The 16427-nt window shown below is 39.9% G+C and overlaps 1 protein-coding gene across 2 annotated transcripts in view; it reads right to left on the reverse strand.

The window, feature by feature from the left end:
- The window catches only part of cep85l (centrosomal protein 85, like), a 51252-nt gene that overhangs the window by 24126 nt on the left and 10699 nt on the right, over window positions 1-16427 (reverse strand). Inside the window, exon 2 of one of the 2 annotated variants that reach the window (XM_036134609.1) lies at window positions 1456-1617. The exons of the other annotated variant lie outside the window; for it this stretch is intronic. Within the exon in view, the coding sequence (XP_035990502.1) occupies window positions 1456-1617 (162 nt within the window). The remainder of the gene's footprint in view (window positions 1-1455; window positions 1618-16427) is intronic. 2 annotated transcript variants of the gene reach the window in all.

A 16427-nucleotide genomic window follows, 5' to 3' on the forward strand; every position in this document is an offset into this window, starting at 1 on the left:
TAAAGGAGTGACAACTTCTCTTCAAGTTCAAGAATTTATAAACAGAAATAAAAATGAACATCCAGAGAACATCACTATAGAATGAGGATTATTTGAATTAACACTATATTTCAATCAACAAATCCTCTCTACTAGGCTAGTGAAATTTAAGACTACTAGGTGTCATGGTGTAGGTTTTTGTTTGGACATTTTCTGGACTTCTGTCACCCCTCAGCCATTATCCAATCAGCACAGTTTACCTCCAGCCACCATCCTACCTTAGATCATCTCCACCGGAGATGAACGTCTCTCTCACTCTGCCTCACTCTCACTCACTGTGTCCTGCCTGCTGACTCTCCAAGTGCCCGTGTCTACATGTCTTTCATACTGATCCTGGTTCTGCTGGAGGTTTTCCTTCCCGTTGATGGGGAGTTTTTCTTTTCACTGTCGCTTCATGCTTGCTCAGTATGAGGGATTGCTGTAAAGCCATGGACAATGCAGACGACTCTCCCTGTGGCTTCTCCAGGAGGAATGAATGCTGCTTGCTATATAAGCAATAGGAATTTTTTTGACCAATCTGTATAATCTGATCCAATGTGTATAATCTGATTGAATTTGACTTTGGAAAGTGCCTTGAGATGACATGTTTCATGAATTGGCGCAATGTAAATAAAATGAATTGAAAGTTAAGAGATAACTTAACTTAAGCGGGCGACCCAGTTAAGTTAAACTCTATTTGCATAGAGCCAATTAGATTGCGTTGCTTGCCGAAGTCCAGCCTACTGTACCAGGCGCTCAGCCCAAAGAGATGAATATGCATTGTATTCTGATGAAAATACAATGCATGAAATGCTCCTTCTACAGAAAGAGTCCAGCGCTATATGACTTTATATATGGCTAAAATAAATTAGACTTTGACTTCTGAGAACTTAAGACTGACTGTTTTCCTCGGGCAGCCAACAAAAGAATTGGGTAGTGGATAAAACTAAAAACATCACACCACATCTCTCTATGCTGTTCTCCAGTCTCTTGTTTACATAGCCGGTGAAACATCGCTTATTGCTCCTTTTAATAGTAATAGTAATATCATCTTTATTGTCATTGAAACATACATTGAAAACATTCATTACAACGAAATTTGTTCTCTGCTTTTAACCCATCACCCTAGGGTAGCAGTGGGCTGCCAGGTGCGGGGGAGCAATGTGGGGTTAAGGGTTTTGCTCAGGGACTCAGAGTGCAGGCACTGGGGATCGAACCGGGTACTTGCATCCTTCTCTGAGTGCAAGCACACTTCTCTAACCACTAGGCCAGCACTCCCCTCATTTGTGGTTAACACACCACAAATGACAGGAATATCTCTTAAGATGATCTTAAGAGACAACCTGATAACCAAGGCATGTTGGAAGGGGAGGATTGGGGCAAAAACTGGGCTAATTATACTGCCATGTAAACCTGGCACTAGGTATGAAAACCTACCTTCCATACTGTCAGAGCAGTAAGTACCAATTCCTGTGTCACCACTGTCAGACAGAGTGCTTTGTCTTCGTCCATCACAAATTCTGCTTCCAGAGCAAGGGAGACTGATGTGCCAGTTTGATTCATATTCCGAATGCCATCCAACCGAGCCACAACGGTTCCCTGAAATGACAAACCAAAAAGGCCAGAAGTTACACAAAACAGGGGTTTTCAGGTGGGCCAATTTACTTGTGGGCAGATGTGGAAGAAGTACAGAAATAATGTACTTAAGTAAAGGTTACAGTTACTCAGCCCCAGCAGAAAAATTCTGGGGTCCTTAGGGATGACATACCCCAAAATTATCCCGGTAGTCTGACAGATACCATCCCAGTAAGGTGCCAACTTTGGAAACAGTTGTTAGATATTCTAACAGGCAATGACATGAAAAGGTATAAAAATCGAGGGAGCAAATTCATCCTATTTCCAATCTAGCTGTGAAATCCAGCATTAACTTGCCCAGGCTGTCACATCTTTTTGTATAGTTTCAGTAAGACTACCAAAGTTCAAATTAAATAGCTCATCTAAATCTCGGGAAATAAATACTCCCAGATATTTTAGCTTTTGGGATCCCGTTTAAGACCATAGGTCTTTCTTATAGATTTACTAGGTGTCATGATTTGTCTTGAAGAACCCGAACAGAAGCACACACACACAGAGCTCGTTTGAGAGTTTTATTTAAGGAAGATGGATTGTGGGGTAGAAAACCAGTCTGTTACCGGACTGGAGCTGATGGGAGATGAGTGCAGGAGCAGGCTGACTGGAGGACCATGGGCGAGCCTTGGGACGGAACCCAAGGCTGGCAGAAGAGCGTCGGAGAGGAATCCGAGCTGGGTTTTGGGGAGAGTTATTAAAGGTGCAAGGGCTGCTGTAGAACCTGAGGTGCAGCAAGAGAGTTCTCTGGATGCAGGGGCTGCAGAAGGACCAGGAGAGCAGCAGAGAGAGAGTCCTTAGAACACAGGGACTGCAGTAGATTCAGCAGCGCAGCAGAGCGGAGAGAGTTCCTGGCTGACAGACGTGGTGTGAGTGGAGTCTGATGACGATCTGGCGGCGAAGAGAAGACTGAGGGAGGCTTATAAAGGAGAGTTGACAGGTGAGCTGAGTCTGTGCTGATTGAGACGGCAGGTGAAGATGATCTAGCAGAGTGGAATCAGGGCTACACTGGAGGAGGAAGAAGCCAGGAAATGCTTAGGGTGCAGCAGGCAAATCTGCATCCTGACACTAGGGGAATAATTAATTGTCAAAACTTGTGTTTTTGTGATGTTTAGACTATAGCCTGATAGTTTAACAAACTCCGTTAGCGGCAATACAACTTTGGGAGGTGTTATATTTTGGAGGTATTCGATTACATCATCTGCGAAAAGGCTGATTTTGTGTTCTATATTTGCAAAACTGACGTCCTTTATCCCATCATCCTCTCTAATGGCCTGTATCAAGGGTTCAATGAATATTGCAAAAAACGCAATGGACTTAGACAACAACCCTGGCGGGTTCCTCTGTATAGTTGGAAGCTGTTAATAAGGTGCCCATTCATTTTTACCCTGGCCCGTGGTTCATCATTAAGTGACCGCAAACAACTAATAAACTGATTATTAAAGCCCAGACGCTCAAGCGCCACTCAAAGGCTTTTTCTGCATCAAGGCTAACTAATGCAATGTAAGGCCCTGCTTTTTAGCTTGGACTATTACATGTTGTCATGATTTTGTCTTGGATGAACTCGGACACAGCACGCACACACAAAGCTGATTTTAAGAGAGTTTATTGCACAAGGTGGATGATGGATGACATGAACCAGAGTCAGTTACTGGACAGAGATGAAGGATGCAGGAGCTGGCTGGCAAGTACAGAGCGGAGCTAATAGTCCAGACACAGGGGAGCTGGGCTGCTGCAGAACCAGGAGAGTAACCAGAGACCTTGAAGATGAAGACGTAGGAACAGCAACCAGCAGCGCAGCAAAACAGAAACTAAACTGATGAGACGGGAACCAAGACGGGAGGACAGGAGCAGACAGATGTAATGTTGGAGTAACTAACGTTTACGAGCCGGCAACGAAGAACAAACTGAGGTGAGTTATATTATGGTGTGAGCAGGTGGAACCAGTCATGAGATGATTGCAGCCTGACAGGTGCTCCTAATCAGGCTGCGCTGGGAAGGAGGAGGCAGGAAATGTTCAGGATGCAGCCTGAAGGCTGCATCCTGACACATGTAATGTTCGTCTTATGTTGTCATGAGTTTGTCGGCCTAGGATGAAACCTGTCTGGTCTTCGTGTATTAGATCTAACAAGTAATGTTCCATTCTCCGAGAACTTATTGACGTAAAAATTTTATAATCAACGTTCAAAATTGAGATTGGGTGATATGATTCACAGTATTCAACATTTTTTCCTTCTTTAGGGAGGACAGATATTATAGCCTCTCTCCAAGATGGTGGAATCTCAGCTCTGCTCAATGTAGGGCTGGACGATAATTCAATAACAATATATATCGATCAATAGACGTGTGGCGCGACAGGAAAAAAAGGGGTCGATAAAACTTCGGTAGAGACAGTTTTCCTTCCATCCTTTCAGCCTATAATATTAGTTGATGCTACAGTCACTACTTCCTCTTGACCAATCGTAATCGTGGACCCAGGCAGTTGAAGATTCTCTAATTTTGTTAATTGAATGCTTCAATTGATGTTTACAAAGTTGTCTAGCTAAGATTTGTGTAGCTTTTGGGCCCGATTCATAAAATGTTTGTTTGGAGAATCATATTTTTCCTCTAGTTCCTCGAATATCATTTCATTTATATTGCTTTTAGTTTTTATTTGTTCTAATTAGGGATGTGCCGATACCAGATTTCTTCAAACCAAGTACGATTACAAGTACTTCAACTTCAGTACTTGCCGATACTGAGTACCGATACGAGTACTATTAAGTGCCATTAACTCCTCAGAATTAATTTGAAAATGTTTTTTTTTAATTTGGCCCAAACAGAAATTCACTTGGTGTATTTTAATTGTATAGTTCTGTCCTCTTATTATATTTTAAGACACCACTTTTAGTCTAACCAACACTGTTAGTTTAACATAGATTTTAACATTTACTGAATAGTTTTAACAGCCTTGTCACAGTTTTTACCTATATGCAAATTGAATATATAACTATGAAAACAAACTGTGAATGAGCAACTGATAAATTATATTATGCTTCTTGTAAAGCTTGTCTTTTAGGTCGGAACCTATTTTAAGAAAGTAAGGGGCAAGTTTTTCTTGATGAAAAGCAACATCTCTGCATTTGCTGCACTTAATCTGTTTCGGTCTTCATTTATGATGTGTGAAACTGAGCTAAAAAGTCTATCACTTTCCACACTGGTACATGGAGCTGAGAGGTACCTCTGGGATATTCTAGCCAAAGCAGGAAACCGCATTTTATTAACACCCCAGAACTGCAGTGGGTTTTCTTCTCGAGCAATTGTAGTCTTTCCAAGGTATTCTCTAACTGAATGGCAGCACCCACTGGGGTGGCATGGCTTTGTGAAGATGACTTTTGTTCTTCTGTTATCTCCTCAAACACTCTGTCCAGACTGCTGCTGGCTTGTGTCATACGAAGCCTTCTGGGAGGGTGCTCTTCCAGATTCTCCTTTGGCTCTCCTGTATTCACACTCTGCAACTCCACCTTCAGCATTTCTTTGTCATCCATAGCAATGTTGACGTTTGACAAAAAACTATCTTTGTACCTACAACAGAAAAAAAATACATTTGCTTTTTATGGATAGGCTAGTCTTTAACTTGTAGGTGAAAATTAGTAAATCATATCATGTAACTTAAGGTAAGCTTATCGTGTAGTATGTTAAATGCCATAAGTGTAATTGCATTATTCTAAATAAATGTTTAATTACATTTTGCAAAACGTTTTAGCTTAATTGGTTCTGTTTTGATCATATTCTAATATGCTAAACAGAAATGGGCAGACTTTTACCTTGGATCCATTAGAGTTGCAATGCAGTAGAGGGGGATCTTTTCCACGTCAGTGAAGCGCCTCTTCACAGAGGCCGACTTAATTGTTTTGATACCCTGATCTTCTTCAGTTTCTCTGTTTAGGATTCTCAGAAGCGCAGTCACAGCAGGGATCACATCTGATGCCAATGCATTAGAGCAGCTTACTTTTCTTGTAAACTCTTCAAACGGAGCCAGAACAGCAATAGTTTTTTTCCAAAAGTGCCCAATGGTGAGCGGCGAGATTCTCTGGAAGCTCATGTTCAGAACCATATATTCCAAGAGCGCACTTCTGCTCAATGAGAGACTGTAACATGTAAAACGTGCTGTTCCAGCAGGTCTGTACATCCTGCTGCAATCTTTTTGTTGGTTGGTTGAGCTGTAGCTGAATATCTTCCAGCCGGGAGTAAGCTAATGTGGAGTGTTTAAAATGTCTTACGATTTTCCGACCGATGGCGACAGCATCAGTCACACTCCTCTGGACCAGAAGCCCCTCGTTAACCACTAGCTGGAGTGTGTGCGCGAAACATGGAAGGCTCTGAAGTCCGGCATCCATCATTGCTATTATCATGTTTTTAGCATTATCATGTAACACAACATGAATCAAAGTTTTGGGAACTCCCCACTTCCGGAGAATCTCATCAAACACATCCGCGGTGGCTTGGCTGGTGTGTGATCCTCGAAAATGTTTTGTCAACCCATCTTTGTCAACTCATTGCGCAGTTAGGCTAATGAGTGACACAGGCTAACGCTGCTCGTCCAGATATCAGTTGTCAAGCTAATCGCTGAAACGTCTTGCAAAAGGCTTTGGATGTGTCTCTTCACAAGGTCGTATAGTTTTGGCAGCTCCTGGTCAGTGATGTATTGGCGACAAGGAATTTCATACCTCGGCTCCAGCACACTCAGAAGACGTCAGAATCCAATATTTTCAACGACGGATAATGGCTGATCATCGAGGGCAATGTATGGTGTAAGAGCTGCTGTTATCTTCATTGCGTGTGGATTGTCTCTGGACATCTTCTCCCGTTCCTTCAGCGTTTGCGGCAAAGTTGGTTGTTGCAGTTTCCCACCGCCATGAGAGAACTCCTTGTGTTCGGCGTTGTGTTGCATCTTAAGATGTTTTATTAGGTTACTTGTCTTGTAACTGTTAAGGTTGGTTCCTCCTCTTGATAACTTCGATTTACATATTTTGCAAACAGCCTTACTTTTGTCATCCTCGTTAACTTGAAAATATTTCCAAATAGTGGACATGGCTAACTCCTTCACCCTTCTTGTGTTTGCTCCCTCCTTATCTATGCTCTGGCTGGCAGGTTCTTGACGTCACACTGTGTTCTTCTTCGCTGCTTTGTCTTCTTCTAGTATCTGATCGCAAACTAATGCTTTCTGTTACAGAGAAAGGTATGCTAGTATCCGGTCCTGTAGTATCGGAACACATTTACGGAAACAAGTACGAGTTGTTGTGATATTACCGCCAAGATCATCAAAATGATCTCACTGAATCAGATTGTAATGGCGTACCGCGAGCGAGCTATTTTTAGAACGTGACGTCACGAGACGTCATATCACGTGGTACGCGGTAGGGCAAGCTTGCTGTGTCCTCCGCTGTTTCGCTGTAAAAGAGCTGTGCGTTACCCTTGGTTTTACTCGGTAAAACAACTGCTTTTTCCAAGTCTAAGACCATGGTTTTAAACATTGTTGCTATGGAACGTGCAACAGCGACTCGAGGTACGCTGATCGGCCGCATATGAAGGATGTTTTCTTGATTAATTTACTGAAATTCAAGACTGCCAAGGAGAAATGTGTGCACTGGGTACACCGGTGCGGTCGGCCTACACAACAGTTCAACCCGGAAAAAGTTACCAAATTCACGTACATATGTAGCAAGCATTTTGTTGGAGGAAAGGGCCCAACCGAACATCCTGACCCAATTCCAGCGACATCACGTAGTGAGCAGGTAAGAGTTTTTTGGTGTTCTATTGAAGCTTAAATCTGATCATACGTCGAACCCCAAACAACGACTTTTCACCAGTCCACCAGTCTCTAAAAAGAGGAAACAACTTGTTGCTGACGCTGATTCCCAGCGTGATCTTTGCAAGCAAATAGCTACAAAACAGGTAGCTACAAAACAGTAGCTAGCTGTTGGCAACATATACCGATTCCTGGACGGTGATTACAAACAAAGAAAACTTGAAATGGTGACGTCACGTGCGCGGTACGCCATTCTGATCACACAGCCACAACTGAGAGAGAGACAGCAGGAAAGCCCCTCCTCTCTCTCAGCAGGATGTCAGCTGTGACCACTCCCCACAGATAGTCACAGCACACTTTTGCAGACCCTCTCACTTCTCAGGAGACTTCTACTTCTGGCTGGAGCCCTCAGGGGGGCTCCCACTCTCTCTCCTGCAGCTTCAGACTTCTTCAGACTCCAAGCTGCACAGACCACCGCGTCCTGGAGCAGACCAGGAAACCACTGCAGGCCATGGGCCCTGCACGGGCCTGAAAGAACACACAGGACGCATCTGGAGAGAACATCTCGTCGCCCGGAGAACATGTCCGGGTAAATCTGAGTTAAGTCTGCTGTCTTAACCTCATAATCAGATGCAGGAGGTAGGATCCTGGATGCCAAAAACAGCCTTGTTATATTTCTCCTCAGCCTGTACAAGGAAGCGAACCCCAGATGCTGCTGGAAAGCCACCAGTAGAACCCATTTCGAATGTGAGGAAAACCTGCTTGATCGAGACTGCAACGGGGTCAGAGGCTGTCTGGAGGACCTACAGGCCTCCATTCCCTCCACACGCTGTTGGTTAGCTCATAGCTGGAGAGCTAAGCGCTAGCCCGCCAACAACAAACCAACGATTCTCCCTGCTTTTACTCAGCCATAAGGGTTTAAATTATTTTACTGGGCAAATCAGTCTTCAGAATGTTATTTACTCAAAACAATGTTTTGTTTAACTTGGGCTTTGCATTGTGAACGGATTGAAACACATCTTAAGAGCTGATCATCACCAGACAATACTTAACAGAGGGTTATTTAATAAACATTAAATAACTTTAAACAGTGTATAATTGCACAACATTTTATGGTGTCTTAAATACAGATTAAACTGTGCAGATATCAGAATATCACCTGTGACGTTTTTAGACTTTTAGAAAATAAAAGTTAACTAAAAATTTTCTCAGCTAGTGATAACTAACTGTACTACAAAGAGCTTAAACTCAGATGATTGAATCAATCAAGGTATCTGGTATAACCAGTAGTCTCAGAGCGGATTTAACTGTAAAGTTAATCTTACTGACTGAACCAAATTTTGTTGCACATCTGTCTCCAGATGCTGTGACTTATCCTCGTGTTTGCTTAAACCACAAATCTTAAATGAAAGTCCACAGTTATGCGGTTTCAAAATCAACTTCCAGTCCAGGAAAGTTAGATGCTCAAATATCTAGCCTAAGATGCTTTGCATATTTGTCTAACAAGACATTTTAAAAGCTTACTTGTGTTGTGTAGAACGTATTTGTCTCCAGATTTAACTCCTAGTTAATCTGAGGTGTCACCCTATTTATGTGGAAAGGAGGGTGATGCTAAAAGTGCTAATTTCCCTTAAAAGAAAGGTGAGAGGCATAAGCTAAAAAGCTAGTAATTCCTTAAAAGGTGAAGCTTTGCGAAAAGCTAGTAATTCCTAAAGAAAGGTAAAGAAGTCGCTAAAGAGCTCGTAAGTCCTAAAGGTTTAGCGTTCTTAACACTGAAAGAATAGTGTCGTCATAATCATGTTGAACAGTCAACTTGCGCACCTGTTTCTACACACACAAATAAGTATTTGCAAAGTGTGTATTTAAACATAAATGCCTAGCTAAGAGTGCACCGACTGGATCTTATGTTATTTTGAAAGTTCACAAAACTTTCCGGTTAACATCCGGTCCCGAACATTTCAAAAGCAGTTCGTTTTAAGGCGCAAAGCTTAACCGTTCGGCTCCGCCATCCTTCGATGGTACCATGAGCTTTATCCCCGCATTAATATTGAATATTAATGTTGGTGTAAAGGCAATTTTGATAACTTTATGCTGTAACCTTTTAGCCACCGATTTGCTACAGCGACCCCAGACGCCCGGAGGGAGAATCACATTAACAAACTCTGTCGTAAGGTTTTAAATGATTTTACTGGGCAAATCAGTCTTCAGAAGGTTATTTACGCGAAATAATGTTCTGTTTAACTTGGGCTTTGCATTGTGAATGGATTGAAACACATGCCAAATGTTTTTAACTCCATTCCATGTTTTTAATCAAATCTGCAGTAAACAAGGATTCACCGAATTATTCTGATTATGACCAACCACTTTTTTTTTTTTTGTTTTTTTTTTTTGCATGTAAATAGTTCCTTAGCCTAGCTTCTTTTTATCTTCATTTTGCTTAGTAGTTTAGTTAAGTTTCACTAGCCTAGTGGAGAAGATTTGTTAATCGAAATATTGTGTTAATTCAGATAAACAACATTACATAGTGATGTTCTCTGGATGTTAATTTTATTTCTGTTATTAAATTCTTGGACTTGAAAAGAAGTTGTCACTCCTTTAGTCTATGTGTGTGCAGGTTTTGCTGTTAAAAGATCGCTGGTGCTCGAAATCATCCCTTTTAACCATTGTCTTGATATCAGCTTAAGAGCTGATCATCACCAGACAATACTTAAAAGACAGAGGGTTATTTAATAAACATTAAATAACTTTAAACAGTGTATAATTGCAAAACAGAGTACAAACACGTGGTATTGGGCCAGATGCCGATACCAGTATTGGCATCGGTGCATCCCTAGATCTGATAATTCTCCATTGTTAGTCATTTGCTGTTTTAATTCTAATTCCCTCAATGTTTTTTCTAGTTCATCATATTTTAACCTTTTTAGTTTAAGATAAGCAGTTCTAGAAATTAGTTTTCCTCTCATTACTGCCTTGACCGTGTCTAAGACTAAAGTAGGATTCACTTGCCCATTATTATTGTCTTTTACACATTCCGTTATTTATTTTCTAATCTCTTTTTTTGTGGTTTCATTATTACGGATACCTATATTTAAGCGTCAGAGTGTTGTTGTAGGCCTCTTTGACAAACCGATGGACAAATGGATAATGTTGTGGTCCGAAACATCAGAAGTTCCAATTAAGCATTCCTTCACTTTATATCTATTCATCAGAAACAGATCGGTCCTGGAGTGGACTTTGTGTATAGAAGAATAATGACAAAATTTTCTTTCTTTATTGCGAAGGCCCCTCCAAACATCAAACAAGCCCAACTCCCTGATCAAGATATTTAGATCTTTTGATCTGCCAGTTTTTTGTTTCTTATGACTTGTATCTAGAGCATAATTATAAATTTATTTATATATATATATATATATATATATATATATATATATATATATATATATATATATATATATATATATATATATATATATATATAAGCACTGTTGCCTTGCAGCAAGAAGGTCCTGGGTTCGAGTCCAACCCAACCATGACTGTTAGGTTAATTGGTGTTTCTAAATTGTCCTTAGACAGACGGGACAAACAACCATTCACGCACACACTCACACCTATGTGTTGCCCTGCAACAGACTGGCGACCTGTCCAGGGTGTACCCCAGCTCTCGCCCAGTGAACACTGGAGATAGGCGAACCCCCACGACCCCATGAGGGACTAAGCGGATTAGAAAATGAATGGTTGGACAGATATTATGTCGGAGTTTGCAGTTTAAGGTGGTGGCGCGAGTTCGTTAAGTGGACGTTTTTTTTTTTTGCTCCTGTTTTTCTAGGATCAGTAACATAGCTAAGTCACAGAATAGAGATTCCCACTGGTGGGAAATCTCAGGAAAGTTTTGTGCTTGTAAATGTTCAGTGTTCTCAAGGTGCAATGTTCTTCAAGTTGTAATTTGCAAGTTCCTACTATCTGTAAGAGGCCTAAGGAAATTGATCAAACTCAAAAGAGTCATGAATAGACTTAAACAATACCATCCAAAAGTGTTTTTTATTAAGGTAATCTTGTTCCAATAGGATTTGTGCATTGTAAGCGTGAATTTGAAGTTGTAGAGGGAGTTAAATTCTAAGTCTTGTATTTGTAGAATTAAAAAAAAAAAAAAAATTTTTTTTTACACCTGTTCAAATTTTTTTTTCTTCTTCTACACAAATACAAATCAATAATTTACAACTGCACAAATCTGCTGCTGTGAGTCACAAATTCAACGTTACAAGTTACTTACCTGACTCCGCCAGATAGATTTGCTCCGCATATCCATCTGGAAACCTTCCGTTGAAGTAATTTTGGGAAGGGGCGAAAATACTGGTTAGCTGATTGGCCTATGTTGGTGATAGACGGGCCAAATAAACCAATCAGATTCGTCGTCGCTCGTAACAGAGCGACGACGAAAACACAACCACAAGCCAAGCTACTCTTGCTGCTGCAAGTAAAGGCTCGTTAGCTCAGCAGAGAAATACTCTGTAATTCCGATAAAACTTGCTCGATAGCCGCGCTAACGCTAGTTTCATCGGCTGAAGCCGCCATGTTGTTTAGACTGAACTGACGCGCTTCCCGTTGCGTCACACCTCAACCCGCCTCAAAGCCAACGCTGATTGGACGTTCGTTTGGTGAACGGCTCCAAATTTTCTTTAACGGAGAGTATCCAGACTGATCTGCGAGTGAAACCTTGAAACCTCGCGAGATCAGGATGGTCTCACGAGGCTAACAAGTTACGCCTTCATTTTCACTTTTGACACAAACGTCGCGCTGGTAAAACTTATCTGTAACTTGTGGGTAGTACCCTTGATTGGACAGCAGGGGGCGCTGCCTACTCCGTCAGTCTGTACCAACCGGAAATACATACTGCCTTGTTGCCTTTTAAGTACCCTGCCCGCATATGCCTTCGAAGGACGCAGCTGTCACTGTCACTACCCGATCCCTGGTCCGTGTACCTTCAGGCTATTAGTTTAAAATTACATCCCTGGTATAAAAAGTTGTTTAAGTAAATAGTGTAACACTTCAATAAAATATTAACCACTTGGTCTCACAGAAATATGTGAAATAACAACAAATATGCAACATTTCAATACAAAATTAATATGGAAAATTCTTAGTACCTTAAGGGAAATTTAAATATATATAAAAAATCGATCGAAAATAGAGTAGAATAACGTGAGCTGCTGGCAGGAAGGATCTTCTGGAGCTACCCTCCTAAAGAACATGAAGAAGTCCCTCGCTCTGTTGATTCTTCACTGTGTTTTGGAGAGGAGTGCAGTTCGGCAGCTTATGCAGCATTCTTTTCTGGACAATCAGCTCAGCGGTTCCGGTAGAGGATCCTCAGCACAGGACCAGCTTTTTGGATCGTTTTTTTTTTTTTTTTTTCAGCAAATGAGCAAGGAATTGCACTTTCTAAAACAGACTTAGAAAAGATAGGCAATGCAGCTTATCTAGCTATTGGTTAGATTGGATCTCAGTTTTCTTATGAATAAGAATCTCCATCTATAGGCTATTCAATAAGGGAGATTGTAACTCTTGTTTAGTAAAATTGTAATCAAAAATTTCCATCGTGGAGAGAGAAAACACTGAGGAACTCCCGTGAAAGCCGCTATAGATGCTTTTCTAGCCCAGACAGGGAACAGTTTAACTTTTTAATTGGCATCTTTTGTATGACAAATAGGAAATATATGAGGCACTCTATCCCCGTGGCAGTATTTGTTTTTATTTGTAAGTGAAGATAAATCAATTAAATCAATAAAAAAAATCCTAATTTCTTTGTTAGCTTCAAAAATATGTACTGTTCACTAAAATCAAGACACATATAGACAGTAATCCTATAGTAACGGTGGGTTTTGCTTGATGGGTTTTGCTTGATGAGAAAAATAAACTTTGCTTCTATATTTTTGGTTTACAGCATGTGATTTGCTTTTATGTTTCATGTTCCAATAATAACACACACAATAATGTAATAAAGCTCACGTCTCTACAATAAACTATATGGTTTGCAACGTAAAAATGTCATTTATTTATTCAGAAGACATCTCTACGCTTCATTATTTTTTTTTTCTTCAGGCTTCCATTATGTTACATCTATGCTTTTATTTTGAAACACTTTCCTGCACGTCTGGGCCAGCCGTGAAACCGTCTTCATCTTTTAATCTGAAGGAGAAAATGGAAAAATGAATTGGCGAAATCCAAAAACGGGCCGTTTTTTTCATTAAATGTTTCTGGTGTTTCGTTTCTAAATTGTAGTGACAGGAAAGAACAAACGGCTTTATTTTCTGTTTTTCCGTCTTGATTTGCAAATGGAAAAACAGAAGTAGTTTCCGTTTTTGGTTTTGGCTTTTATTTGCGTAAATATTGCATATTTTAAAAATAAATAGAGAAAAACGTAAATATATATATAAAGCCTATATATATATATATAGGGCTGGGCAAGTTAACGCGTTAATTTCGCGTTAATTCATTAGACTATTAACGGCGATATTTATTTTATCGCGCATTAACGCATGTTGCTCACATGCTTTCAGTCAGTGTCAGTCAGCAGGCGCGCTGACTGCAGCGCGCCTGCACGGCAGCACTGTCCCGCTTCCCCTCCCCTCTCGTACATGGCTCAGCGGCGCCAGCCAATCAGCACGCAGGCTCAGCCTGGCCCGCTCACTCAGCTCTCACACAAACTTAACAAAGAAACAGCTGAGAGAGACCGCAGCAGCGAAAAAACATGAACAGGGGAAGTAGCACCGTTTGGCTTTATTTTAATACCGTAAATGAAATCAAGCTGTATGTTTTGTAAAAAGCCGGTTCATTTCAGTGGAAACACAACAAATTTATCTAAGCACATGAAAACGTCGAGCCCCAGAAACAGAGAGAGGAGACGAAACTTCTCTCATTGCCCCGACAGACCCACAGACGTCTCTGACTGAGGCGTTTCAGTCCTCCAGGGAACATCCAGGTAGATCAGTGGATGGATGGATGGATGGATGGATGTTACTGGAGCCCACACATAACATGTAATTAAGACCTTGAAAGAACCCAGTACATATATTAAAAAGTGTTATTTAAGATAAGATAACATTAGCTAATCCTTTTTTTATCCCACGACGGGGAAATTTATAGGATTAAAGCAACAGACAGGTGCACACAACACAGACAAAATTACATAAGGATTGAAATATATAAGAGGTGGATTAGCGAAAAAACACTGAACATAACATTATTATTATTATTATTATTATTATTATTATTATTATTATTATTATTATTATTTAATTGTAATAATAAAATAAAAACCACAAAACCCAAAAGGTCAACAGTTTCATGATACATCAAGCTTAGGGACTGGCTAATATACAGCAGGTCAAAAAAGGCCATATTTTGGCTGCAGTGCTTGCTGTTCTCTTATGAAGAAAAGATCAACTAGTGCACTAAATTCAATAGATGGGTTGAAAATATCCAGTATAAAATAAGTGCTACAAATGTTACAACACTTTTGTTCATATGGCAGCAGAACATTAAAATAAAAGTGCTCTTTACACTACTTTTGAATTCATTCTTGGAGTTTGTAAATACAATGCAATTAATCGCGATTAATCAGGGCGATTAATCGCGATTAAATATTTTAATCGTTGCCCAGCCCTATATATATATATATATATATATATATATATATATATATATATATATATATATATATATATATATATATACTTTTTAGTTTTTTTTAATGAGAATATACACCATTACTTAAAGTACATAAAAAAAACCAACTATGAACACGTTTAGGAGTATAGAAACGTATTTTATTTCGAATATATTCTTCAGGTTTTTTTTATAATTTATTTAATTTGCATATGTATTTCTGTATTTTGTACTTAAAAAATGCATTTTAAAAAAAGTATGCCTTGGCTTTGTTATGTGCTCTTTGTTCTATTCCCTGTTCGGTTTTTGTAAAAAATAAACAATGCGGATACTTTAATGACGGGGTCTTCTCTTGTTTATTCTTTGTACACCAGAGGGCGCTAAACTCTTAATATATGGTTTTAACTTTCTAATAGAAACTAATTTTTAGTACAAGATTATTTAAATAACAAAATTCACCTTATAATTAAGGAGAAAAATATTTTTCCAGTCCTGTTTGAACAAATAATATAACTTATAGAGTGTATTCAGACAACACAGACAAACGTTGCGCAATAATATATTCCCGGACTTCTGAGCATATCCGATGATGACGTCAGGCATTGCAACGTACAGAATGTAAAACGCATCAATTTCTTCCAGAAAAATCTTAAATATTTTCTATACAATATAGTTTAGCATTCTTTAATGATTTAAGTATAGAAATAAGTATTTTCAGTACCGTAATTACATTATTTTTTTTTTGTCGACCCAGAAGTTATTCTGTTCACGCGTGCGCAAATGAGCTGATGGTACGGATCATGCTAACGGTACGGATCGAGTAGTGACCACTGAACTATATTATACACTGGAGTGCTAATCGCCCGCTGTTAGAATGACTCGCTTTGAAGCCACCAGCCGCCATATTGGTACTCCCTATTTCCCTCCAGTAACTAGGGAATATGTGCGCTACAGCATCGAATAACGAGGATTTTCTCATGTTCAGGGGGGGCCTTAAAACTTTTAAAATGTCAAATGCCATATACTTTTATATGTTATGTTCTAAAATTATCAAGTACTGAGAAAGTCATGTGCTGAAATATTTTGCATTTTATTCATTTAAATATATAACATTTATAAATATATAAATAACAATATACAAAAACATATATGTATACATATATATACACATAGATAGATATACATACTTACTGCGACAGACTGGCGACCTGTCAAGGTGAACCCCGCCTCTCGCCCAGTGAACGCTGGAGACAGGCACCAGCACCCCCCGCGACCCCATGAGGGATTAAGCGGTTTGGAAAATGGATGGATGGATGGATACATACACATA

Source organism: Fundulus heteroclitus, unplaced genomic scaffold (genome assembly GCF_011125445.2).
Source record: "Fundulus heteroclitus isolate FHET01 unplaced genomic scaffold, MU-UCD_Fhet_4.1 scaffold_86, whole genome shotgun sequence".
Classification (NCBI taxonomy): Eukaryota; Metazoa; Chordata; class Actinopteri; order Cyprinodontiformes; family Fundulidae; genus Fundulus; species Fundulus heteroclitus.